General features: G+C 55.9%; 2 protein-coding genes across 2 annotated transcripts; both read left to right on the top strand.

The window, feature by feature from the left end:
- Positions 1 to 5,028: 5,028 nt before the first annotated feature.
- Positions 5,029 to 24,393, top strand: LOC123625374 (carbonic anhydrase 5A, mitochondrial-like). The gene is made up of 6 exons (XM_045533809.1): positions 5,029 to 5,134; positions 5,372 to 5,569; positions 18,286 to 18,404; positions 20,783 to 20,878; positions 21,033 to 21,095; positions 22,589 to 24,393. The coding sequence occupies exons 1-6, from the start codon at positions 5,110 to 5,112 to the stop codon at positions 22,799 to 22,801; spliced, it is 714 nt and encodes a 237-aa protein (XP_045389765.1). The 5' UTR covers positions 5,029 to 5,109; the 3' UTR covers positions 22,802 to 24,393.
- Positions 23,386 to 24,393, top strand: LOC123625100. The gene is made up of 2 exons (XM_045533312.1): positions 23,386 to 23,578; positions 23,880 to 24,393. The coding sequence occupies exons 1-2, from the start codon at positions 23,386 to 23,388 to the stop codon at positions 24,293 to 24,295; spliced, it is 609 nt and encodes a 202-aa protein (XP_045389268.1). The 3' UTR covers positions 24,296 to 24,393.
- Positions 24,394 to 25,528: the final 1,135 nt, after the last annotated feature.

Genomic DNA, 25,528 nt, shown 5'->3' with positions numbered 1-25,528 from the left:
AAACCATGTCACCTCTCCAGGATATCCTGTCCCTAACCCGTCATTCCAGTGACCCTGGGCTCCAAGTGGGGTCCCGGAGGGGCAGCACAGGGCTCCTGCCAGGAAAGCGGCCCTGTGGGCCCCCCCGCCCCCCGTCCTGCCTGCAGGTCCGGAGCAGTGCAGGGGCCACGCTGAGGCAGGGAGTCCCCCCACCGCCCCAACCCTCATGCCCAGAGGCCACTGCCAGGAATAGTGTGGGGCGCAGCCTTCTGACACCTCCTTCCACGCACACAAAACATGTGTCCACACGTGCGAGCACACACACACACACACACACACACACACACACACACACAGAGACTTTTCAACATACAAGAAGCACTGTGCTGTACACGCAGATCTGCGTGTTGGTTTCTTACCTGCAGACATCTTCATGACTGTCTCTCAGTGCCTGTCCCCCTTTTTATTCTTAGTATGGCCACTGAGAGCACAAGGCCACCTACCCTGGGGTCCCCACCCCACCACCCTGTAGCTGTGTGCCCCTTGGCAAGTTTCCTAACCTCTCTGAGCCTCAATTTCATCCTCTGTGAAAGGTGGTTAATGACAGCACTTAGGGGACAGCATGGTCAGGAGGATGAAACAGGGAGACACGGGGAGGCCTAGAGCAGGGCTCCCCAGGTGTCAGCTGCGGCTGTTCTTCGTAGGCCGCCGTGTGGGGACCCTGCATTTGTTTAAGCATCACCCTGTCAGTGGGCATTAGGTCATACATGATTTTTTTTTTTAAAGAAAGTGATATTAATTCGGGAGTGGGCACTGCAGCGGGAGTACGCATGCCAAGCAAACCGTGTGCGTGTTCAGGGAGGTAAAGGAAGACAAAGCTTTTTAAAGGAAAAAGGAGGATTAAATAATTGGGGTTTTTTAAATTTCAGAATATTATCGGGGTCCAAACACTTGGTTACATAATTGCCTTTACACCACCCAAGTCAGAGCTACACGCGTGCCCATCCCCCAGAAAGTGCACACTGCACCCATTAGGTGTGAATCTACCCATCCCCTCCTTGCCCTCCCACAGTTTTTTTACTATTGCAGAATGTGTTCTCACACCGTGCACATGACTTTGCACGCTTGCGTCAGAGAGAGTGAGTTCTGTATCAGGTGCCAGAATCAGTTGATGCTGCGGTCCTCAAACTGCTCCCGGCAGAACCCCGGAGCTCCGCCCAGTCATTTCAGAGTTCCGCAATGAACAGAAAGTATTCTGCCAAACAGGGAAGATTTGAACTTCCTAAGGAGTTCACTCCTTCATTTTGGTGTTTTACATATTGGTATCCTCCAAAATATTTCATTTGGGAAAAATAATTTGGTACAAATTTGGTACAAATTGAAAATCACTGGTAGTTTGGCCTAGAGAGAAGAGTCAAACAGTTACAAAATGTTCCAAATAATTTTAGGGATCACTTTAATTACACATTCTCTCATGTTTCAAAGGGTGCCAGGCAGCCTCTCACCAACATGCTCGTCTGTCCCCAAGTCTGTGATGTGACATCACACTGGTAACCCGAAATCGGCCGTGGTGGGGTATTTACACCATGGGAATTAGCAAACACTAGAAATCAGAGGTGTCTATTCCCTGGGAGAGCCGCTGATTAGACATTTACTGGCACCGTCTTGAACATTTCAATAGGTATTTCTTGCCCCCGTGTCTGGGGGCTTCTTGCGTTTGGCTCGGCCAGGCTGAGCTCGGCTAGCTGGGCTCCCGGCTGCAGGGCGGGTCCAGGCCCACTCAGCCTGTCTCCCTCCTCCCTGGACTGGCAGCGGCTGGGCATGTCCTTCTCGTGGTGAAGGGCTGGCACTCAGCAGGGGTCCAACCCTGCAAACCACACGAAGTGGCTGCTCACTCACTCACATCTGCTGTTTGTCACAGCAGGTCACCCTGGCCAAGCCCAGGGGCCTCCCAGAGAGGTCGAGGGGAAGTGGGGAGGGTTGCTGAGCGGTGGTCCAGCCTGGGGGCTGGAGAATGAGAGTGTGTCAAGGGAAGGGGGTCTCCGCCCAGATCTCGCCCCTGTGACCCGGAAGCCCACGGCTTGTCGCTCCAGGCCATGCCCCCTGCACTCCGGCTGGGGCTCCACCCACAGGAGAAGCTCTATAAACATTTGCTGAATGATTGAGAAGGAGGATAATGTTACTCCCGTTACTTCCCGTCAAGGCCGACTTTAATTAGCACACGACTGCCCTTGCTGTGCTGCATCGGCCGCGGAGCTGCGTGGCCAACGTGAGTAAATATTTGAAGCCTATTCAGTATTCAAGTGGCATCACCTCTTTGCATGCGGCGATGAGCCACATGCATTCACGTGGTGGCAGTCGCCGTGTTCCATGCAGATGTTTCACTGTGGTGGCCCCATTTGTGCAGCCCTAAAACATCCTTCTCCCCACACCCTGCGTCCTCGTGGGTCAGGGGGGTCTGAGTCCCCTGGCCTCTGCGGCCCTCGCTGCTCCGCGTCCTGTCTAAATTCAGGTCTGTGCAGCGTGGCAGATGCTGTGGCCAGGGAGGGAGGGGGGGACGCAGCAGCGTCTGGGAGGGCTGCCCCGGGTGCTGAGTCTCACTTCCCGGTGGACGCAGTCGAGGTTTGTGCCGGCTCAGGGGGCTCTTTGGAGAAAACAGACCGTGGGAGCCCAGGGCTGCTGGTGTAATTGCGAATTAAAGCGAAAGCTGGTCCGAGGACACATGAGCAGAGGACCTGTTGTGACTGCAGGTGTTCCGGGCCAGTTTTGCCAGCTCCCAAGTCCAGAGGAGAGGCGCGCCCGGGCTGGACGCAGGCCGTACCTGCAAAATGCTTCCGGGCCAGCGACCTCCCCAAGCATAATTAGTCGTTTTAGGCACTTAGTGGGTTCTGTGTGGACAGGAGCGTCCTGCCAGGCGGGGCAGCGAATGTGTGTCGTGCCTCTTGTGCACGGGAAAGTGTTCCAGGTGCTTCTCAGGTGCAAACACGCTGTCATCACACACCATTGTTCCGCTTCCTACAGCTGAAGAGACGGCCGGGGGAAGGTGGCGAATAAGCTGCCCAACACCTCACTGAGTGGGTGGAGCTCGGTTCTTCGGCCACAAACATGTCTTTCCCTCTGCACAATGTTTAAAACCTAAACCAAAAAAATTACCTGGCAACACTTAAATATCGGGAGACTTCTATGAAAATCTGTATTTTAATTTCTCTTGAAAAATCTAAAGATCTGGCGGCAGAGAGTTCACTGTCCCGTCCCGCTGGGCGGCAGCAGCCCCGGGTAAGTGCCCCGAGCTCCCCAGGTTGCCACAGTCCCCGCCACTCCCTGCCGCCTCCCAGCCCGAGGTGGAGGGTCGGTGGCCCCCGGCAGCCTGCTCCTTGGCACTGCCCGCCTCGGCCCCACGTCTGCTCAGGTAGGGGAGCCAGACACACGGGTCTAGTGATGGGATTTCTGGCCTCGGGAGACCACTGGGGAAGGCTGTAGGGGTGTCCTCCTCCCTGGTCCACAAAGAACAGAGAAAAACCGTGGAGACCTGGGTGACAGCCCAGAGCTGAGGGAAGCTGCAATTGGAGACTCCGGGAGATGGGATCTCAGTTCAGACTCTGCAGGTGACATAGGACAGATCTTTGGAAAGTGACACAGCTGTTTTCTCGTCTATAAGGTCATTAGCCCACACCAGGGGTTATTCATTCAACAAACATCCGTTGTGTCAGGCACTGTTTAAGCATGGGGACACACAGGTGAGCAGAACGGCCGAGCCCCTGCTTCCTTTCTGGTGCAGGGACAGCAAAACACCAGCAGGTACGGCCACCACGCACGTCAACTGGGCTGAGAACAACTGAGGCAGAAAATTAAAACAAACAAGCAAAACAAACAGCCAACCGTCTACCATCACCGTTATTTCCTATCAGAAAGGACTTTGCAACATTGAAAAGCAGAAAAGTTGTAATCTTAGAATAAACATTCTGTGAGTCTGCCATCTTTTCAATTTTAAAATGTTCTCTACATTCTACTGACCTCTGATGGTTTCCTTCGTAAATGACATCTCCTGAAAAAAAAGATCAAGTTCGTTAGAGAACAAAACAACAATGTGTTAGCCACTAGCCTCTCAGGTGGGAGAAAAACTTCCAACAGGGCTACAGATCTTTCTCCTCGTTTTCCAGAATTCTGCTGGGCACGCCCGTTGACCCGGCCGGTGAGTGGTTAGTTCATAAGAAAGAATAATCCAGGCAAGAATACAGAGAAGTAACAGAAACTTCATCACAGCCTTGTTTAAAATGGGAACAAGTTGGAAATCATCCAAACATCACCACTAAAGAATTGATTTTAACAATTGTGGCATAACTGTGCAAGGGAATCACGCCAGCATTAAAAAGAAGTGTATTTTTTTTTTTCATTTACAGAATGATGCTCACGATGTTAGATGACAAAGGCAGCTTGCAAAAGCGGATCCTTGCTCATTAAAAATTCCCAGAGCGCTCCTGGTATGCAGGCGTTTGCACAGAGAGCTGCCTGGGCACCCCCGGGGTGCTGCAGGCCAGCTGCTGCTGCACCTGCAAACCTCTCTGCCCTTTCCGAAATGTTTTAGATGAATGTATCTTTAAAAATCACTCTCGGGCCGGGCATTCTGGGAGGCCTAGGCAGGAGGATCACTTGAGCTCAGGAGTTCAAGACCAGCCTGAGCAAGAGCAAGACCTCATCTCTACTAAAAATAGAAAAATTAGCTGGGCGTGGTGGCTCGAGCCTGTAGTCCCAGCTACTCGGGAGGCTGAGGCAGGAGGTCGCTTGAGCCCAGAGATTTGAGGCTGCAGTGAGCTATGATGACACCACTGCACTTTGGCCCAGGAAACAGAGTGAGATTCTGTCTCAAAAAAAAAAAAAAATGCACACTCAAAACATTTCAAAGTGAACCTCAGGAAAAGGGGGCAGAGGGCCTCTGCTTACTTCTGCTGCTGCTGGGGTTTTACTTCCTCCGTGTGGGCGGCATGGCGGGTCAGACTTCAGAGTAGCATCCGCGGCATCACTCAGACAGGATTCATGGGACTGGGAAGGGAGGTCCCAAACCCTCCCGCCAGCCGACCTCCTGCCCTCCCCAGGCCTTGGCTGGGCTTCTCGTGGCCACGCTCTGTGACGATGACCACATGGAAGTCAAAAGCCGGTCAGCAGGCCGAGGGGCTGCCGCTCCGGGTGGGAGGGGCAATCCGTGTGTCGGAGTGGTCCGGAGAGGCGGGGACAGCGCACACAGGGTGCAGGTTCAGTGGCTGAGAGGCCGTGGCCCGCAGGCCACACTACCTGGGCCTGTGAGGCCTCACGTGGCCGTGTTTCTGCCACATCTGTCTGTGGCACACACGGATGGAGCCGGTGCCTCAGCCAGGGCCTCCCTCTCTGCCCACAGTGCACCCTCTCTGGACGGGCCCAGTCCCCGTGCCCGGGGGCTCCCGGCAGTCCCCCATCAACATCCGGGCCAGGGACAGCGTCTATGACCCCCGGCTGAAGCCACTCCAGGTCGCCTATGACGCGGCATCCTGCATGTTCGTCTGGAACACGGGCTACCTCTGCCAGGTGGAATTTGACTCTGCCACCGAGGGGTCAGGTGAGGCCTTCCTGTCCCCCTGTCACCCCGGAGAGGGGCCAGAGCAGGGAGGGCTGCCTTCCTTGGGCTGTTTGGGTGCAGGGGACAGAGACTTGCTCCCGGGAGGCCAGGAGTCCAGCGCAAAGGTTGACAAGGGGATAGGAGAGTGTTGCTCACTGCGAGGGTGAACGCCTCACCTGCACCACCCGGGTCTGGGGAGCAGAGGAGACCCCTTCCCTCGCGGGCTGCATTCCGGTGGGTGGGAACGTGAAGCAGAGGGTGGTAGAGGACAGGAGGGGGGTGGCGGCTGCGACCCCCACGCTGGCCTTGCCTGGAAGGAGGCTGGGCCCACGGTGGGGTGGGGCGTCGGGAGCCTGGTTCCTACTGGGGTGAGGCGAGGCCACTGTGGCCAGAGGGGAGCAGGGACCAGAGAGGAGGCTGTCTCGGGGTGCAGGCAGAAGATGGTGCTGGGAGGATGGGGGTGCAGGAGGTGCTGAGAAAGGTCCCCAGGGGCCACGAGCCTATACCGGGTCCCAGCACTCCGTCAAGGGCTCACCGGATCATTTCATCACATCCTTGCCAGCGACCCTCAGGCGTCTTGGGTGGCTGCTCTCTCAGGTTTGGGACGGTCCTTTCTGTTCCTACTTTATTTGCAGTTTTATCCCATCCAGGATAAAACGGCTGCGGGATCGGGAACTGTTGATACTGTCGTGACCTTGTGTGCAGAGCCCCTGCTGTCCCGCTGGGCGCCTGGGACTGGGGCGTGTTCTAGACACAGGTGCCCGCGTGAAGAGCCCCCATTGGGACGCGGGTGCCGGGTCTCTGGCGTGCTGCCCCAGTAGCCGTTGCTGGGGTAGTTAAGCGTGTCCCGCGTGGCTCCCCTGGGGAGGACCCTGGAAGCCCGAGCCTGGTCTCCAGGCGCTGCCCCGCGCACCTGTGCCTTTCCCATTGCTGACTCTGCCTTGCGCCCTTTTGCTGTGAGAACCCTAAGCCATGAGGGTGACGATACGCCAGCCCTGCGAGTCCTCCCAGCCGGTCACCAGGCCTGGGGCCCGGACGCAGCCCCAGCCCCTCTCCGCGCCTGCCCCGGTCCCAGCACCTCCCACGTGCCCAGTGACCTTGTCCACTGGCCTTGTTCCCACGAGGACGTAACCTCCCCCAGGGCAGGTCTTTGTCTTGTTCCGTATTTTATAGCAGACGTCACAGGTGCTCAGTAAATTGACGGAAGAACAAAGAGTTAAAGGATCAAATGGGCCTCCGTTTCTTCCCGTGACTGGGGACAGACGGGGCGCCCACTTCCAAGGCTGTGGGGGAGGAAGGGAGCCACCCCGGGCCAGCGCCCAGCACCAGGTCTGCACAGCACCCAGCGTGGCCGCCAGCACCCCCTTGGGTGCTGGCCCTGGGCCCACTCGGCTCCATCATCAAAGCAGGGCGGTCCAGTGGGAAGTCACTTCCACACCTGCCCTTGCGTCCGTCCCGCAAGTCAGCCGCCGTCCCGGCTCCTGGCGACCGTGATGCCGCTCACCCAGCCGCTTCTGCCTGCCACGGCTTCACCGGCACACGCTCGGGCACTCCTGTCACAATCACACGGGACACGGATGATTCCCCGTCTTACAGATGAGGAAAGCGGGGCTCAGAGAGCTTCTTGGCCTGAGGCCACAGGGCCCCCCCCCCCCACGGAGGGCTCCTCCGCTCCCTAAGGAGGGCAGTGTGGGCAGAGTGCGTGCTCTACGGAGAGTCTGCACCCGGGAGCTGAGCTCGTCCGCAGGCGCCGCACCCGCTCAGGGGAGCCGAGCCGGCTACACCGCAGATGCCCCGCAGCGACGGGAGCCCCTGTGAGCAGGATCCTCTGCCCCACCTGGCACCTGCGGAGTCAGACCTTCCCCGGGAGCGCAGGGTCCTTGTCCCATGGCCCCCAGGGGCCCAGAGCGGCCAGAGCCCGCCCCTCGGTAGGGTTAGTGTGTTAACTGTGTGCGCTGGGAAGGGGCGGTCCCAATAAGACTGACGGCAGTGATTGGTCCAGGAATGGGCATGTGATTCAAGCCTGACCAATGAGAGCCAGAGCGTTATTTCCAGGAATTATATAAAAGCAGCTTTTTCCGCCCTAGGGTCCGCTCTGCGCCCAGGTGGTAGAGAAGCACCCAGCAGCGGAGCGAAGCCAGCGGGGGAGAGAGCCCGGGCCAGGCAATGTTGGGGTCCCTGCATGCTGCCTGCCTGAAGCCAGCCAACCCCTGGACTAACAAACCTCTTTTTTTCTTTTTTTGGTAAATTAATTTGATTGCAGTCACTGTCACTTGCTTCCAGGAGTCCTAAGTACAAGCAGACAAGTAAACAGTGACTAAGGTGAGAGGAGAAATGGAAGGGAAGGTGCTGGAGGGTCACCAGCATTCATCCTTCCACTCTGCCCTCAAATGCAATTCCACCGAGGCCGCGTGCAGCCTGGGGAAGTGGGAAGCTGGCCGCCATCTCTTTAACGTGGCCCGTGCAGACTGTCGGTGCTTTGTGACTCAGACTTGTCCTCAGGGCCCGGTTGAACTTCCAAACGGGGCCCCAGGGAGGACGGGCCCTTCCAAGTCTGCGCAGCGGAGCGCTGGTGAGACTTAGCAGCTGGCTTTCTGGGCTTGGGTGCAGGGACCCGAGCCATGATCAGTGGTGTTTGCCGCTTTCCATGGTGTAAACACTCCCACGTGGCCAAGTGTAAGCTTCCAAGGTGAAGTCACTGATGGTGAAGCTGGGGGAAAATTTGCACAGAGGTTCCTGGAGCCAGTACGAGCCAGCTCCCACGCCTGGGTCCCTGCCCTCCTCCCTGCAGCCTCTGATCTCATTTTGCTCTCCAAGCAAGGAATCCACTGTATTCGTTAAGGCTTCTTTTGGCTGCATGTGGCAGAATCCCAAGTCAAACCGGCTTGAGCAAAGAGGAGGGAGATATGTTGGCTCAGATCTTAAAACGTCCAGGATATGGCTGGGCCCAGGGGGAAAAACCGCACTGCCAAGAATCCAAATGCTCCCTCTCGGGGCTCTCCTTCTTCCTGGGATGATTCCCTGTAGTTTGGGGGTTCCCAAATGGTGGAAAGAGGGCGGCCAGGGCTCTGGCTCAGCCTCCCAGTCCAGCAACACCGAGAGAAAGAGCCTCTTTCCCAGAATCCCAGTGACAGTCCCAGGGCTGACCGTCAGGGGCCAGCTTTGGTCCCTTGTCTGGCCAGCCTGAGGGTGACACCCCTGGAGCAAGGGGCAGATGAGAGTGGAGGAAAATGACTTTTCAAGGGACACTGGGGGTGGGAGTCGGGGGGCGCTGCTCCCAGAAGCGTGGCTCGTGCTGGGCACGTAGACTCGCTGTTGCCCTGAGCAGACCTTGGCCCATCCCTGACTCAGTCGCTCTAACGTCCAGGGCTCTTGCCCCTGTGTGTAGACTTCGGCATCTGACCTGGCCCTGACCCCTTCTGGCTTCCCCACCTTCCCATCTGGTTCAGAGGGACTCACCCCACCCTGCCACAGACCGAAAGAATTATCTGGGTGTCTCTCCCTGGCCATATAAATTAGTTGGGTAATTCCTCCTGTGGCTCGTGTCCACACAGGCCAATCTGGTTTTACTTTATTTGTCATTTTCCCAAAGACCCAGTTTCCTTTCTCTCTCTCTCCTACTCAGCCTCACGTGACCTGTCCCACCCTGTTGCTACAGCTTTTTGCAGGTCCCCGAGCCCCTCTTTTCAGATGTTCTGTCCTCTTTGTTCACCTCCCCTGAGAGTCGGGAGCAAAGGGAACGGAAAACACAGGCGAAGGACGGGCAGGGCCCGGGAAAGTTTCCTGCAAGAAAACGGGAATAATGAGTCTCTCCCATAAATTAAAAGAAAAAGCAAAAACCCAGCCCTGGCTAGAAGGAAAGGAAATGGCTCCTGAGCAAGGAGGGCTGAGCGGGGAAGGTGCATGGGGTAGAAGCCGTTCCGTGTAGAATGTGATTGCTGAGGTCTGGGCCCCGCCAACCGGTGAGCGCGAGAAACTCAAAGCAAAACAAAAGTGGGAGGCCAAGGAAATTTCCGTCAGCATGGACGGCTGCCCGCGGTTTTTCTAGGAAACGAGGGATGCCAGCACTTGGAGATGGAGTGCCCAGAGGCAAGGGAGAGCCGAGGCGGGGCAGGGGCTCGTCCCAAATGTTGTGAGGGGCCTGGGGGCCAAGGGAAGAAGGGCCTGAGGGACGGGGTGGGGAGGGGAAACTGCAGCCTATCCACACAGATAGCCACTGTCACATTCCAAGTGCAAAGCACCTTGCTCTGTGAAACCCAGCATGTGCCCAAGTGGCAGCTCATCTGAGTCCTTGCCGGCGCAGGAGGATCTGGCATGGGGTGAGGGCCTCAGCTCTGAGGCCAGAAAGAGCAGGGTGTGAGTCCCAGCGGGATGGCATGAGCAAGTCAGGTAACCTCTCTGACCCTCAGTCTCCTCCTCTGCTTACTGAAGATCTGACACTGGCCCCACAGAGTGGGTGGGAGGAGTAGAATACGGCCCATGTAGAGTGCTGGGCCCGGTGCCAGGAGAGTTAAGCATTCGATATGCGACAACGTTGCCAACTGTGCTTCCTTCAGAATAAAATAATCACAGGGAGGCACTGGCTATGGGCTCTTTGTAATGTTTTCCACCAGGGAAACAAGGAGCAAGCAGAGAACAGCTGCTGACCAGGCTGCAGTCTGGCTTTCTCTGACCATGGAGGACTCAGTGTGTGTGCATGACCTGGTAAACCAGCCAAGGAAGGAGAAACGCGGGGCCCCACGCCCAGTGACACTATTGTGACTCATAAGCAGCCTTCCCAAAAGCCCACTCACGAACAGGGACAGTGATGGGCAGTTAAGGTGCCACATGCCAGCTAATGCCCCTTCCAGCATTGAGGTGAAGATTAAGTCATGTACATTTGTGAAGTGGAGCCCGTAACTGCATTCTGTCCTCTAAGTGACAATTAATAGTTACCTCAGCACCAAGAGACCCTGACGGGGGCTCCGTTCCTGCAAGCCCAAGTACAAGAGTGCTGTTCACTGTCACAGAATTGGCTCCCTGTTCAGGGCCAGCATACAGCAAGAGTTCAATGGGTGTTTGCTCCTGGAGGGAGGCAGTGACCTGCAGACCAGTGTGATTTTGAGGTTTACGGGCTTCACGTCTATCCGTTGAGGATCTTCAGTTGCAAGTCAAAGAAACAGACTCCAGCAACAAGCCAAAAGGGAGGAGTCCAGAAAGATGCAGGGCCCCCACCTGAGCAGGTGGGCTGGAGACAGGGCAGGAACCACTGCATCAAGGACTCCTTCACCATCTCTCGGGCCCCTGCACCATCCCAGGCAAGATCTATGTCCCAGGGGACCCATTCGCTGACCAGGCTAGGCCAGGTGCCTGCTGGGGCTGTTCCCATGCGAGAGGAGGAGGCTCGGGACCTCTAAGCTTCTCTAGGGGGGCATGAATTGGAAGTTCCAAGAGGAAACACAGTGGAAAGAAGGAATTCTTCAGAAGGGAATCCTCAAGCTGTCAAGAAGGGGACAGTGGCTTGCACTCCAGCGACGATCCCTTAACTAAAATGAAAGAACGAGGCCACCACACTTTTATCCTGGGGCAGTTACTTTTCATTGCAAAGTCATAAATCAGCAGTCCAGAATCACTATCCCTTATTTAGCTACTGTTTCTTCCCTCAGGCCCTGGGTGTGGCTATTTTGGGGGATAGGTGTTATTTTGAGTGTTAGGTAGAAGTCAGCATCCTTCTTTCTCTCTCTGCAGATGCTTTATCTGCTTTTCTGGTTCTTGAGACTGAAAAACAAAAATGTACCAAAGAGCTTCCAGAGTTTACCTGTTACAGGTTCGGCCACTGCTCCTGTTGTTATTCAATTCCAATTCCAAATTCCCAGGGCAGTGACTCTGATTGGCTCAGTCCTATGCTAATCAGGTGCAGGGCCCAGGAAGGGACTCTGATTGGTCCAACATGCTTTCAGTGCCCATCCTCCTCCAATCAACTGTGGCCAGGGGTGGGATAACTGTGGACAAAATGGCTGCTAGTGTTATAACAATTTGGATCAAATTTGTTACAATTTGGATCAAAAAAGAAGGTTCTAATCATCCAACCATAGCTGCTCCCCGCAGTGCAGGGTTACCCCCTGTGCTGTGTAGTCTTTCGTAGGGATGAAGTCTCTGCTCCCAAAGAGCTTGTGTTCCGGTGGGATAGGGAAAGAAATAAACACCAATTAATAAATATGTACTTCTCTACCCAAGTCCACAGGAAAACAAATAAATAAACACATAAGAAAAAAGAAGATAATTTTGGATAGTGACAAGTGCTGGGAGGAAAATGAAAGCAGGAGCTGGGCCAGAGGTGGCTGCAGATGAGGGAGGTTGTCAGTACGGCGCCGACCGAGCGAGCAAGACCCTGCTTGACCTGAGTCCTGCCTGGCGGGAAAGAGCCGGCTCCCCTGCTCGGGGCTCCTGCAGAACGACCAGGAATTGAACACGCTCGCTCTGCACAAGAAGCTACGATCGTGACCCTGCAACATGGCCGCACGTGCGGTTTTCTCTCGGCGAGTATTTACTGAGCAGTATGCACGGGTCACAAAACCCTCGAGACGCAGTGCTTGCTGCCACGGAGCTCTCTAGTTAGGAAACACGGGGAAATGGAAAGAGAAACCAAGTCAAGGGCAGCGAACGAAGGAGCGCACCATTGCCCGCACCCCACGTCTCGTGGCAGACGTCACTTAGGAGCCTGACACCCTGCCAAATGACCAGCGTGGATCCCCGCACGCTGCACATGCAGTCACAGCACCACAAGGACGATCTGCGAGGCCGTCCCCGCGACTGCTCTCTCACCAGCCTCCCCACCTACTCTCCGTCTCTCCCAGAACCTTCTCTTAACCTGACAAACAGAAACTCACTCCCAGGGCTCGGCTGAAACATCCTCGCACAGGGGCCTCTCTGAGTCCTTCTCCAGGTTAGTCCCCAGCACACCCCATCCTTGCCTGCCATGACACTGGCGCCCCTTTATGTTCGTTACTGATTCACAGGCTGCCCATCCCTCCTGCATTGCAGGCTCTTCCAGGGCGTCTGCCTCGCTCTGTCCCCAGTAGGGTAGGACACGTGCTATAGACACGGTAGGAACTCGGTGAGTGTTTGTCAAAGGAATAAATGATTTTTCTTCTTTTATGCTTCAATGGCTGGCCAAGCCCCCTTCTAATGGACATTTTCTTAAGATATATTTACCTTTCCGTGTCTCTACAGGCCAGGCCTGTCCTGGGGCTAGGCGTGGCTGCTTCAGGCAACTACAAACCTCTGCTCTGATGAGATGGTGGCGATGGTGATATTTGTAATAACGACAATACTGTCGTCATGACAGCAAGTGGCCACCATCATGTGAGCTCTGCTAACACTTCCAGCATCACAGTGTTTGATCCTTGCCATGTTCCCAGGAAGCGGGACCTCCTTATCTTTTGCAAATGCCAAGTCCGACGGCAGAGAGATAAAACAACCGGTGCAAAGCCACACCACCCGAAACCAGGATGTGAAACCAGGATGTGAGCCCGGGTTTGCCTGGCTCCCACACCAGAGCCGCGGTGTGATGAGCGTGGGGTTTAACTCCCGGGGAACAATCCCGGTTCCCTCATTTCCCAGTCCTGGGGGTCGGGGTTTGCGGCGGCCCCCAGCAGGGGTGCTTGCGGGCCGCAAGCTGTGGCTCCTACTGTCCAGAGAAGGTTACGACGACCTTCCCGGTCGAGGGAACACACAGAAACCCTTCAAAGCTCAGGAGCTTTGTGATATTAGTGAAATCTCAGAGTGGCGCCAAGAACAGGCTGATCCTTCATGACATCATGTTATTTGCAGTTCAACTAATTAGAACATTTCAAACGTCTCTTGTACTAATTTTAAGCCTTCAGCAACCTGTGCCTGCCAAAAGCCTGCTTATCTTGGTAAAAGCCTCGAACTGCAAATAGGTGGCTATTGCCAGCGGCTGCTGTGTTAGTAACAGCAGAGACAGTATTGTCTGGGGCCAGCACCTCGCAGCACAGAGTCGGCCTCCGACGTCATCTGTCATTGTGTTTGGAGGGTCTGTCACTCGCCAGTGCAACTGCCTGATGATGTCTGGACGAGCCGGTTCAGGTCACCTGCTCACGGGGAGGCTGGGGCGGTGGGTGGCGTTGCCGCTCTGTGGACAAGCCCCGCTCACAGCGGGGGCGGGGGGCAGGCAAGCTAAAGGCCCCCTTGTCATGAGTGGGGCTTGCTTTTTCCTTTCATTAAAGAGAATTACTGTGGCATTGTATTGCCACTATGAAAAGTCATCTTGAAATTATTTTACCTGGGTCTGCAGCCTTAAACTGGGTTCCCAACTTTCCTGGCAAGACCAGTAGCAGAACGTGGCCTGACCCTGCTCCGAGAGCTCAGGGCTTGACCATCGCGCCGGGTCGCCGGGTACGCAGGGCAGGCGACTTCACTTCTCTGCCTCAGTCTCCTCATCTCAAAGTTGGGCTCACAGTGCCAGCCCCGCCAGCCTGCCAGCCAGGGGCTCTCGCTAGGCGCAGTGGCGTGAGCTGGCGGGTGGGACGCGCAGCGCCCGACATGTGAGTCGCGGGACGGTGACAGCCTCTGCTCCCTAATCGGCTGGTTTATCCCACGCAGACACGAGACACACAGTGGCTACTTTTTGTTTGGGTTTTTTTCTTTGAGTGCTTCCCACCTGCCAGATGTTGTGCTAAGAACTTTGCATTTTCATGTGACTCAGTCCTAACAGCCCTGTAGAGCAGGTTCTAGCATCATCCCCACTTTACAGATGGGGAAACTGAGGCTGTAAATGGCAAAATAACTGGACTGAGGTCACACAGTTGGGAGAAGGTGTCACCAGCCTCTGGCCTCAGGTTGGACTGCAGACCGCACTCCTGGCGGCCCTGCCGCACTGTCGGCAGAGAGAATGGGAACTTTCTAGTGGTTTTTCTCTCTCTTTTTTTTTTTTTTTGGAGACAGAGTCTCACTCTGTTGCCCGGGCTAGAGTGCCATGGCGTCAGCCTAGCTCACAGCAACCTCAGACTCCTGGGCTCAAGCGATCCTCCTGCCTCAGCCTCCTGAGTAGCTGGGACTACAGGCGTGCGCCACCATGCCCAGCTAATTTTTTTCTACATATATTTTTAGCTGTCCATATAATTTCTATTTTTAGTGGAGACGGGGTCTCGCTCTTGCTCAGGCTGGTCTCGAACTCCTGACCTCGAGCAATCCGCTCACCTCGGCCTCCCAGAATGCCGGGATTACAGGCGTGAGCCACCGCACCCAGCCTCCAATGGTTGGATGAATGCACTTGGCACTTCTCTGGCCAGTGGTCGCTGCCAGTCAGGACTAATTTTGGAATTTGCAGCGAGATTGTAAATTTACTATGAGATTTGTCTGTTCCAAACTGAAAGGGGCTCAGGACGCGTAGATGACACACCTGATTGGATCCTGAAGGGGCTGCGTGGGCAGTCGATGCCCGCTGGCATTTTTGAACTCAAAGGCGGTGCTTTTTAGCGAGCTGCCTGCCCGGGCTTCCACCCCGCGGCCGCGCTGCAGAGCCTGGTGTAACTGCGCAGACCGGCCACTGGGGGCCGCTCCAGCCCAGCGCAAGCGAGACCTCAGCCGCCTGCGCCGGCCCATCCAGAAACCCGCCGGAGCCAGCCTCCCTGGCACTGTTCTTCGAGAGGCTGATGTTTTGCTTCTCCCTCTACTTTTGCTTGCACATGACAAAGCTGGTGAGATACAGCAGCCTTTTTGGGGGTGTTCCGTGAGCTCGCGTGGTCCCTGGTCCCCGAGAGCTGCTGTTTCAACTGGGTCCCTCGTTCCGATACGAATGACCAGATGCCTGAACCAGCCTGCGGCAGAGCTGCGTGTCCTGAAGGCCCCGCTGCAGAGGACGAGTGTCCAGCACGCGACAGGACTGACGTGGTGCATCCCGTGGCTCCATCAACAGGCTACTGTGTTCACTAACGCACATAGTGGGGAGTCGGCGGGTCACAGGCGGCTTCAGTGAAGGGTTCTGGGGACAGGCTGGTGTCGGGGCAGAGCAGGGAGCCGCGCTCTGTGGGCCCAGGTGCTGCTCCGGGCAGGGGCCCCGGGAAAGCCCTTAGCTTAGTTTATCCTGCTAACTCTCCTCATGTTACAGGTGGAGCGGCTCAGGCTCAGAGAGGCTAAGGTACTTGCCCAAGGTCACACAGCAAGTTAGAGGCAGAGCTAAGCTGCAAATCCAGGTCCTTAAATACGCTGGGGACTTTCCTAGAAGTCCCAGACTGTTCCCAGGCTGCGGCGGGGAAGGCTGAATTCTGCTGGAGCACACGGGGCTGCTCACTGACTGAGTGATTCGTTGAACAAATCAACGAACCGACTAATCCCACATATTCATTTATTCATTCATCCAGCAAGGATTTGTGGGGTGCCGAGGCCCCTTTCTTGCACTAAGCGCTGTTGGTGCGATGTTGAACCAGACAGAATGGCCCCTGGCCTGGGAATGCGACCGGCTGGTGCTTAACTCAGAGCCTTTTACATTGTGTCCCCCCGACGTGTCCAGTCCAATCTATCTGTGGCGTAAATGAAACGTGCATCGTTCCTGCCTTGTAGGCACTTCGTTCCAGAAGAGATGACAGGAACATGCCTGGATGAGCCTGTTGGGTGCGAGTCCGAGAGGCCGACTCACCCCCCAGCTCACCCCTGGGCCATGAACTGGTGCATTTTGGCAGCACCGGACGGGGCAGTGCCACAGCCCCTGTTCTACCACGGATACCAGGTGCCAGGAGACGAGAGCACAGAGCTAACCACGCCGGCCACCTGTGGCCATCTCATTTCCTTAGGTTACGCTTTGTGCTTTGAGATAAAGTAGGAAAGGTGCCGTCTTGGTGTCAGACCTGGATTCGAACCCTGGTTCCCACGGCTGCACCCCAGCAGCCCACATGGCCTCCCCTAGCAACTCAAACACAACACACAGCCACAAAGGCTGATCGGTTTCAGGTCCCTCAAAGGGAAAAATCGCCCCTCTTGTATTTGTAGCCCTAGAAAATCGCCGTGAAAGCCTTGCACTTTGACCCCAGCCGGGAAGCGCTCGGCGCTGCCTCGGCTTCCCCAGGTGCAGACTGGCTCCTCCGCGCCGCAGCCAGGAGAAGACTATATTCTATGTTTTCCTGTGCTTGTTGGGGGAAGGGATATTCCTGGTATTTTAAAAATCGAGATTTAATTCATCCGTGTCCACGTAACCCTAGAAGGTCACTTCAGAAAGTCATAGAGTTTTAAAGCCAGCTGAGACCCTGACGCTGTTCCAGACCAGCATCCTTGTCTTCGAGGGAAGAAAGGTGGCGAGGAACTCGGTGCTCGGTGGCCCGTGTCTGGCCCTGGGCGCATCGTGGGCCGGGTCTGAGCTCTCGTTGGTGTGAAACGGTTCAGTGGCTCCAGCCACAAGTTCTGTCTACGGGGGAAACCACTAGCGGCCGGCAGTGTCGAACTCTCAACCCATTCGTCACCCCTAGATAGTGTCCCCGCTTCTGCCACAAAAGGGGGCTCTTGTAAGCGAGGCCCAGGGAGCGCGAGGTGGGAGTGCAGCGCGAGGCCGCCCCTCGAACTCCCCGCACAGCTCTGCGGGTGCCTCCCACACTGCCCCAGCCAGCCCGCAGCACGCTGTGCTCATGCCCGTTAAAAGCAGTTACTGTCCAGCAATGACCGTGATCGTAGCAATTGTCGATGGAATCTGACAGCGACAGAGCAGCCGGGGCTAGGAGACACTGCGTGCGGCTGACTCTGCTGGGAGCGCCGTAAAATGCAGCGTCCAGGCCCTACCCGGCCCTGCTGAGCCAGAATCTCTGCAGACGGCGGCCAGGAGTCTGCACTCTGGAGCCGACTCCACAGCGGCGGGCGCGCGGTGCTGGCTGCAGCCGGCTCGGGGGCTCCTGGGGGCACGCTGGGCCCCGTGCAGGTGCAGGAGGTGGAGCGGTCGGCTCCAGGGTGGGCATTTAGGGTGACTTAGATAGGACTGTGCCGGTAAAACCTGGGCACGTAGTGTGACCAGAGTAAGCAGAGGCTGCCTGGAGGCCAGGACGGGTGGAAAAGGTAGCACGTTGTAGCTCAGAATTTGTTTATTTAAGAAGCTTGCTCATCGTGTACTGTTCTGCAAAATTATTTGGTGATAGGATTTAAGCTGCTTAATCTTTTTCAATTCAAAATACACTTTTTTTTTTTTTATCATTTCCAACCTCTTTAGTAAGACACCTTTTTTTTAATTAAAGAACAGTCTGGAACTCTTGTAGGACTGGTTCACACCTGGGAACGAGCCTTTGCGGTGTTTCTGCAGGCGGGGAGCCGGGGCCCTTACCGCCACCCAGTGGCCGCGCTCGGAACCTGCAGCCACTCAAGCGTTCGCCATGAACCGGGCACCTGGCTGGACTTGGTGCTGGGGACGGAGCCAAACTTGAGTTTGTCATTTTAGCAAAACATCAAAATACATCAATCTCTCTTTTTCTTTTTTGAGACAGAGTCTCGCTCTGTCATCCTTGGTAGAGTGCAGTGTCGTCGTCACAGCTCACTGCAGCCTCAAACTCCTGGGCTCAAGCAATCCTCCTGTCTCAGCCTCCCAGAGTGCTGGGACTACAGGTGTGAGCCACCGCGCCCGGCCACACCAATCTCTTGTGAGTGCAATCGTGCAACCTAAATGTGGACAGTGCCACAAGCAACACCACAGCTCAACGAATGGGCAAGAGAACACGCAGGCTCACTGCTTTCTTTTCCAGGAATTAGTGGCGGGCCCTTGGAAAACCACTACAGACTGAAGCAGTTCCACTTCCACTGGGGAGCAGTGAACGAGTGGGGCTCGGAGCACACGGTGGACGACCACGTGTACCCGGCAGAGGTTCGTAGACGTCGTCACATTCAGGTGCTTTCTGTGAGCCAGGCTCTATTGTGAGCAGACCAGCCATCCCAGCTGCTCAGGTGTGAGTGATTTCCTGGGACCTGGGACTTTCAGTGCTCAAACCAGAACAGTTGGCCACCCTACCCACTTAATCACACCACTAAGAGGAGGGTACTATAAAGACGCTCATTTAACAGAAGAAGAGACTGAGGTTCTGAGTATAACTTGCTAAAGTCAGACAGCTGGGGTTCGAGAACAGAGCCTGAGCTCTTAACCGCCTGGAACTCAGCTGTGTGCTTGCAGCAATACAGACTAGGAGCTGCAGGAGGTCCTCTTCTGAGAATCTGAAATCTTTACAACAGCGATCATCTTCTTAAAGGAAAGTCGTATTTTCAACATTCCCAAATGGGAGTGGGGAAAGACAGTGAGTAGGGGTGCATGTTAGCAACTGGCTTCTGTGGTTACGTTGGGGTGAAGAGTGATGCCTTATATGATGTTAACATATTTTCTCCAGCATTTTAGTATGAAATTTTTCCAACGTGCAAAAAAAGGAGAGAACTGTGCAGTGAGAATGCATGAGGCTGCCATGTCCATACTGTGGCCACCATTGTGCCACATCCACTTCGTCACCTCTGTTCACCACCAACCCGCCTGACTTCTTGATGCATTTTGAGTTACGGACTGTTTTTTAATTTTGTTGTTATGAAATTAATATTATAGTTGTTGGTTTTGGGGTTTTTTGTTTGTTTGTTTGTTTGTTTTTAGAGACAGCGAATCGCTTTATCACCCAGGCTGGAGTGCAGTGGCGTGATCATAGCTCACTGCAGCCTCCAACTCCTGAGCTCAGGGATCCTCCCGAGTGGCTGGGACTACAAGCACACACCACAGCACCCCGCTAGTTTTTTTTATTTTTTGTAAAGACGGGTGTTGCTGTGTTGCCCAGGCTGGTCTCCAACACCTGGCCTCAAGCAATCCTCCCACCTTGGCCTCCCAAAGTGTTGGGATTATAGGCTTGAGCCACCGCACCTGGAAATACTGTAGTTAAAATAGAACTAGAGTCCACCCAAACCAAAAAAAGAAAAAAAATGCAAATGAAAATCACACCCAGAGGTGACATCTGGGGACATGTAACCAGGGAGTTAGAGCTATTGTTATAATGTTACACATATTTATAAATAGTTACAAAAACCAGTGTTTATACGGCTTCTAGCAAGCTCCTTTTCGTTTGCACCTTTAATCTTAGTAGCTCTGTATCTGCAGCTTTGTTTTCAATAAACAGATATTTTAACAGAGAAACATTGTTGCAGTTTATTCCTAGGGAAACAAGATCAGCGAGCTTGGCCCCCAGGCCTCTCCCTGACTCCGGCCCCTCCTGGCGGTGCCTCTGGCCCGGGCTGCAGCCGTTCCCTGGGGGCCGGGGGCTGAGAGGGAAAACTAGCTCCAAAAGTGGGGTCTGTAAAGGAACAAGGCTTTGGGCAGGGGTCGTGGGTGCGACAATCCAGGTGAGCCACAGGCTCCAGGGCCCAGATGCACGTGGCTGGGGTCACTGAACCAAGCAGGTGGCGAGCGGCCACGCCATGCTCACTGCCCACTGCCATCTGCAGGACCCGCCCCGGAACCCCAGCAGGGTGGGGCCTGTTGACAAGAAGCCTCAGGGCTTGCTGCAGCCCGTCCTTGTGGGCTTGGGGCTTGGTCCGTCTTTAGAAGACCCTCCACCACGACCCACGTGCTTAGAAGGAAATACGTGGACGCCCAGGCCCCTTCCCTTCCGGGTGAGACCCGCTCTCACCAGGCACTGGGACCACGGTCCCGCCTCCTGGCCACCAGGGACTCGGAAGGCCCCTCCCCAGCCAGCTCTGATCTGAGCTGGGACGGAAGACCACGCTCCCAGACCCATCCTCCTGCAGCAGGAAAACTGAAGGAGGAGTGTAAAATAAAGACACCAGGAAGTTCAAGGTCAGGCACCAGATTTAGGAAAATACACAATATTTGGGGCATACTTACACTAAAAACAATATTCACTGCTTATCTGAAATTCAAATTTAGCCGAGAGTCCTGCATTTTATCTAGTAATCCTTGTTCCATGGTAACTAAGAAGTAGCAAATGGTCACACCACTCGTTTCTATTTGATGAAGTTAAAACAATCCTCCCTTTTTGTCCCACCAGGAAGGCGTGGTCCCGATCGCAGTGGTTTTGTCGAGTGTTTGGGGCCTGCAGGGTCGAGGGCAGCGCTGGGCTTGTGCGCACCCGGCTGCCACAACTAAATCCACTGAAATTATTAAGCAGACACCTAGGGCTGCCACGCGGAAGGGGAAATGACAGTTTTATTTCTTGCTGTGTCACGGTCAACTTAAATCCTCTTTCTACTGTGTTTCAGCTGCATTTAGTTCACTGGAATGCTGTGAAATACCAAAGCTACCAGGAAGCCGTCACGGGAGAGAACGGCTTGGCTGTGATAGGTGTGTTTTTAAAGGTAATCACCTGCCAGGGCGCGGCTCCCCTAACGAAGCAAGCAGCGAGAGAGGGATCGTTCGGAGTTGCTTCCTAAGCACCGTCCGTTTACGGCGAAGCGCGCCGTCCCCCCGCCTCTGCGTCTCCGGCTAACGTGTCATGTCTGTGCTGCGCAGCTGGGAGCCCCGCACCGGGCGCTGCAGCGGGTGGTGGACGCCCTCCCGGACATACGGCACAAGGTGAGCTGCACACGTTGACATTGGCGTAATCTGACGGCAAAGCTGTGCACACGGGTGGCTCGTTTGCAGGGGAAGATAAACAGCTCCAGGGATAGGGCATCATGGCGGGAGCGATGCCAGCCCCGGAAAGGGGATTCCACGGGCCGGTTCTGGCCGCGCCCCCGCTGGCTCCGCGGGCCTCAAATGGGTTTGCTCCTCGGTAGAGTAAGAGTGTTGGGCTCCATTGGGGTTTCCCAAAATTCAGCCCTTCAGGCAGCATTTGAAGGTTTTTGACACATCTGCTTGTCACTGGGACTGCTGTTTACTTAAAATTGATTGGCCCAAGCAATGGCATCCACCCGTGGTGAAGTTTGTTTAGCACAGACTGAAATCAATACCTATTAACACTTCAGAGTGGGGACCCCATGCCACCCGGCACGCTCCCTGGGTGAGAACCCAAGACCGTCCCTGTCCAGGGAGAACATGGGGCCGGGGAGGACAGGGCTGCCCCGGCGCAGGGCTCAGGCCCACACTGCAGGTCTCCGCCCGGCCTCGGCTGCGCCACGCCAAGCACAGCTCAGAAAGATGACAAGGACAACCACGTCGCTTTTCTCCAAGATCAGCAAGGAAAGGGACTTTGATGCAGAGGTGGAAATACCACAGAAATGTAGTTTATTTACTCAGTTCCAAACAAAAGAATTCCAGGGCAGAAGGAGTCGTGGTGATCCTCAGCGGTGGGGACGGATGAGGCTGCACCTGTCTGAACAATGGTGTGAGCGGGTCCAGATGGGCACTGGGGCCAGCCCTTCCTCGGGCCGGGCCCCAGGAGCCGTTTGATCTGTGCCCTGCGTTCCCCTTGATGCTGGCCCCGCCGGCCCCGTGGGACCGAGCCCAGATCCCCCCCTGCGCTCCGTCTGTGGCTCAGGAACTCCTCAGGGTGCCCCGGCCTCTTCCCCCGCTGGTGCACGGCCAGAGTAAACCTGGGCGGGGGGATGTTTTCCCAACCAGCATCCACCCCCCACGCGGGGTCCCACCTCGTGCCGGGAGAGACCGGAGGCGGCTGTCGGGCCGTTTGCGCAGGGCCTGCTCCCCTCTCTGGAAGGCCCTGGGCCATCTCGCTCCTGTGCACAAACCGGGTCTGAGACTCTGTCTCAGAAAAAAAAAAAAAAAAAAAAAAGATGTTAAATTTTATGGTATATCTATATTTGAATACAATAGAAAATGTACTATTTTTATACCTAAAATATATAAAGATGAATGACTTTAAAAGGAAAACTACAAGCATTTGGTGGGAATTCCTGCTCTGTATATAAGGGTCACACTTTCTAGTCCTGGCTTCCAGATGTGCCAACGGTGGCCTCACCGGTGGCCTCAAGCCTTTATCTCGGGGAAGACGCTTCCCCCCAAGCGCACCAAGCCCACGAGCGCTGAGATAAGCCTGACGCCGCCTCTGCCCCTTCCTGCAGCCCCTGGTCTCCCCTGAGAACTGACGCCCGCGGTTCTTGTTCTCCCAGGACTCACGGGCGGCCCTGGGCCCCTTCGACCCCTGCCGCCTGCTGCCCGCCTGCCGGGACTACTGGACCTACGCAGGCTCCCTCACCACCCCGCCGCTGGCCGAGTCGGTCACCTGGATCATCCAGAGGCAGCCCATTGAGGTGGCTCCGAGCCAGGTAACCTGCGTGGCAGGACTTGTGGGCGACGTCCCTCTTGTCCGGCAGTTTCCCTAAGTCATTGCGACCGAGCGTCACAGAGTTTTATTCTTTGGTGCGTTTGGATGCTCCTGCACAAGGAGGGTTTCCAACTGAAACAGGGGCTTGCTGAGACTGGACACAGGCCCCACTAACCACAGCTCTTCCCACCCTGAGACGTGGGGGGACCGACACGGGGAGACAGCGCGTGGTGGTGCTGTCTGCTCTCCCATGGTCCCGCACCCGGGCGTGGCAGGGCCCTGAGCACACGGCTGAACGTAGGGCAGGTGCTCCCCCGTCTCTGTCTGGGTAAAGTTGCTGTGAAAACAGAAGTGACACCCCCACTGGCCCCTGAGTCCTAGCCCATAATAGGAACTCAAGAGGCATTTGTAAACGAAGTCATTAACCAAGAAAGGATGTCACAGATGCAGGCTGGACATTGGTCACAGAAGTAGGACCACTGAGGGACAGGAGATTTTAGAGTTTGTTCCGCTTCTTTGGGTGATGGAGCAGTGAGAAATGTAGACGGCCGAGGGTGTTCCCACACGCTGTGTGAGAGGCTGGAGAACCAGACAGGACCAGCGAAGAGCGTAGGCAGACTGTACCAGTCAGCTGTTGCTGCAATGGTGCCGCGTAACAAAACACCCGACAGCGGCTCGCGGCAGCATTTATTGTTCCTGCTCAGGGGTCTGAGTGTTGGCTGGAGGCTCCTGGCTCTGGAGGGCGGAGCTTTATGGAAGGCTGTGGTTGGGGCTGGGTGTGGTCCAGCATCTCCCATGTGTCCTGGACCAGCGGCTGCCAGCGCAGGGTCTCATGGTGAGTGACAGAGGCCAGTGGCACACGCACCCCGAAGCCCCCGCTGGCCTCACGTGTACTCTCGTCCTGTTGGGCAAAGCAAGGCTCCACGATAAGGCTGTGGAGTGACCTAGCAGGTGCCCTAACCTGTCACGTGCACACACACAAGAAGCTGAGAGCCGTTGTCCCAGGGTCATGGGTCTGCCGTGGTTTTTATTTCCTTCCTTTATTATCTAAATATTCTAATTTTTTTCTAAAATGAGTATATCATAGTTGTACACTTTTTAAAAAGTCATACTATCTTCCCTCTGGAAGTCTTAAGACTCTGGGAATTCTGCCTGTGGAAGGCGGTTGGAGCTTAGGGACGGCAGACACGCAACAGCGACCGGCCTCCCCGCCCGAGTGATCCGAACTCTGTGGTGGCAGCCGCAGTGCTGTAGTGCCTTGCCTGGGCCCACACGCACCGTCACTTCCTCCGCGTTTGCGGGTCACGCGGAGCTGTCCTGCTCCAACACGGGAGGGGACCGTGCAGGCACGAGGGTGCCGGGGCCGCCCGCCGCCCTGCGCCAGCTCCCACCGCCCGTGTCTCCCCAGCTGGCCGCGCTGCGCTCACTGCTGGGCTCTGCCGCCGGCGAGGAGGACATGGTGCTGGCCAACAACTACCGTCCGCTGCAGCCCCTGCTCCACCGGCAGGTCCGCGCGTCCTTCCAGGCCACTGCGGAGGGTCCGCGTGCATAGGCGGGGCCCACTCTGAGAAGAGGAAATGTTGTTTCCCGAGTGTCACAATCCGATCCTTTGTGGCTTTTGAAATTAAAAAGAAAGAGATTGTTGTTTTAGTCGTTGTGCTTTTCAGTGGCAAGTGAAAGAAATCACTTCAAAGAAACGTTAAGTACCACGGGAACGTCACGCTGGGACGCAGGGGTGGGTCGCGGGGCCCGGGCGGGCGTGGCAGCCTCGGGGCCAGTCGTCCCTCACCAGAGTGGTCACTCGGCCCCCAGCTCCGCTCTCCCTCTATCCTCGCGGCGTCCTCGGTCTCGTCGTGCCCACGGCCACCCCTCAGCTCCCAGAAACTGACACCCTCCTTCCCAATTCAAGTTCCCAGTGCATCAGTGTCCTTGGGCTCCCGTAACAAAGTGCCACGAACTTGGTAGCTTAAAATGATAGAAATTGATTCTCAGGGTTGACGGATCCAGAAGCTTCCAGGTGTGCAGGGGGTTCCCTTGGAGGGCCCCAGGGAGGACCCTTTTCCTGCCTTCCCAGCCTCTGCCTGCCCCCCTGAGGACCCCAGTGATGACATCGGACCCCCTGGATGGCCCGGGGACTCTCCCACCTCAAGACCCTCGGCTGCATCACACCTGCAAAGCCCCTTTTGCCACGTGAGGCCACGTAGCCGCGGGTTCTAGGGTTAGGGTGTGGACGTCCTGGGGGCCACTGTACTGCTGACCACAGTCCCTAACCGTGACACCCCTGGTGCTGGGGGGGGGTGCGGTGCTCTGTCAGGTCCCACTCCCAGGTTCCAGGGGTCAGGACGTGGGCACCGCGGGCCACTCCCCAGCCCCACACCGTGCGTGCAAAGCCAGGCTTGTACCTTCAGCCGAGCAGCTCGAGGTCGGTCTCCCCGGGGTTCCCTGGGGAGGGGCAGCCTGGGAATGGCACGGGGCAGCCACGGGGGCTGTGCGGATATCGGAAATGCTCCAGACTAGGGTTGGCCAATGGCACTTCCTGAGACGACGGAATGTTCCAGAACTGCACTATCTGCACAGCAACCCCAGGCACATGTGGCCCTTGAGCACTTGAACTGTGGTCAGCGCGATGGAGGAAGTGAATTTTAATTGCACTTGATTTTAATTAGTTAAGATTTACACAGCCACACATGGCCAGTGGCCACTGCGTGGCCGGCACAGCTCTCTTGTCCTGGGCGACGGCCATGTGGTTTGCACATACGGGGAAGCCATGGCGGTGAGCACTTGA

This window comes from Lemur catta, chromosome 20 (assembly GCF_020740605.2).
Source record: "Lemur catta isolate mLemCat1 chromosome 20, mLemCat1.pri, whole genome shotgun sequence".
In the NCBI taxonomy this organism is placed as follows: Eukaryota; Metazoa; Chordata; class Mammalia; order Primates; family Lemuridae; genus Lemur; species Lemur catta.
The sequence above is the reverse complement of the archived record's forward strand: the minus strand, read 5'-3'. Positions and strand labels throughout refer to the sequence as shown.

Coding starts and splice junctions, on each gene's coding strand:
- LOC123625374 (XM_045533809.1), top strand. CDS start 5,110: ATGACCACATGGAAGTCAAAAGCCG. Junction 5,570..18,285: donor CTCTGCCACCGAGGGGTCAG/GTGAGGCCTTCC, acceptor TTTCTTTTCCAG/GAATTAGTGGCGGGCCCTTG. Junction 18,405..20,782: donor ACCACGTGTACCCGGCAGAG/GTTCGTAGACGT, acceptor ACTGTGTTTCAG/CTGCATTTAGTTCACTGGAA.
- LOC123625100 (XM_045533312.1), top strand. CDS start 23,386: ATGGTGCCGCGTAACAAAACACCCGACAGCGGCTCGCGGCAGCATTTA. Junction 23,579..23,879: donor TGCCAGCGCAGGGTCTCATG/GTGAGTGACAGA, acceptor GGAAGTCTTAAG/ACTCTGGGAATTCTGCCTGT.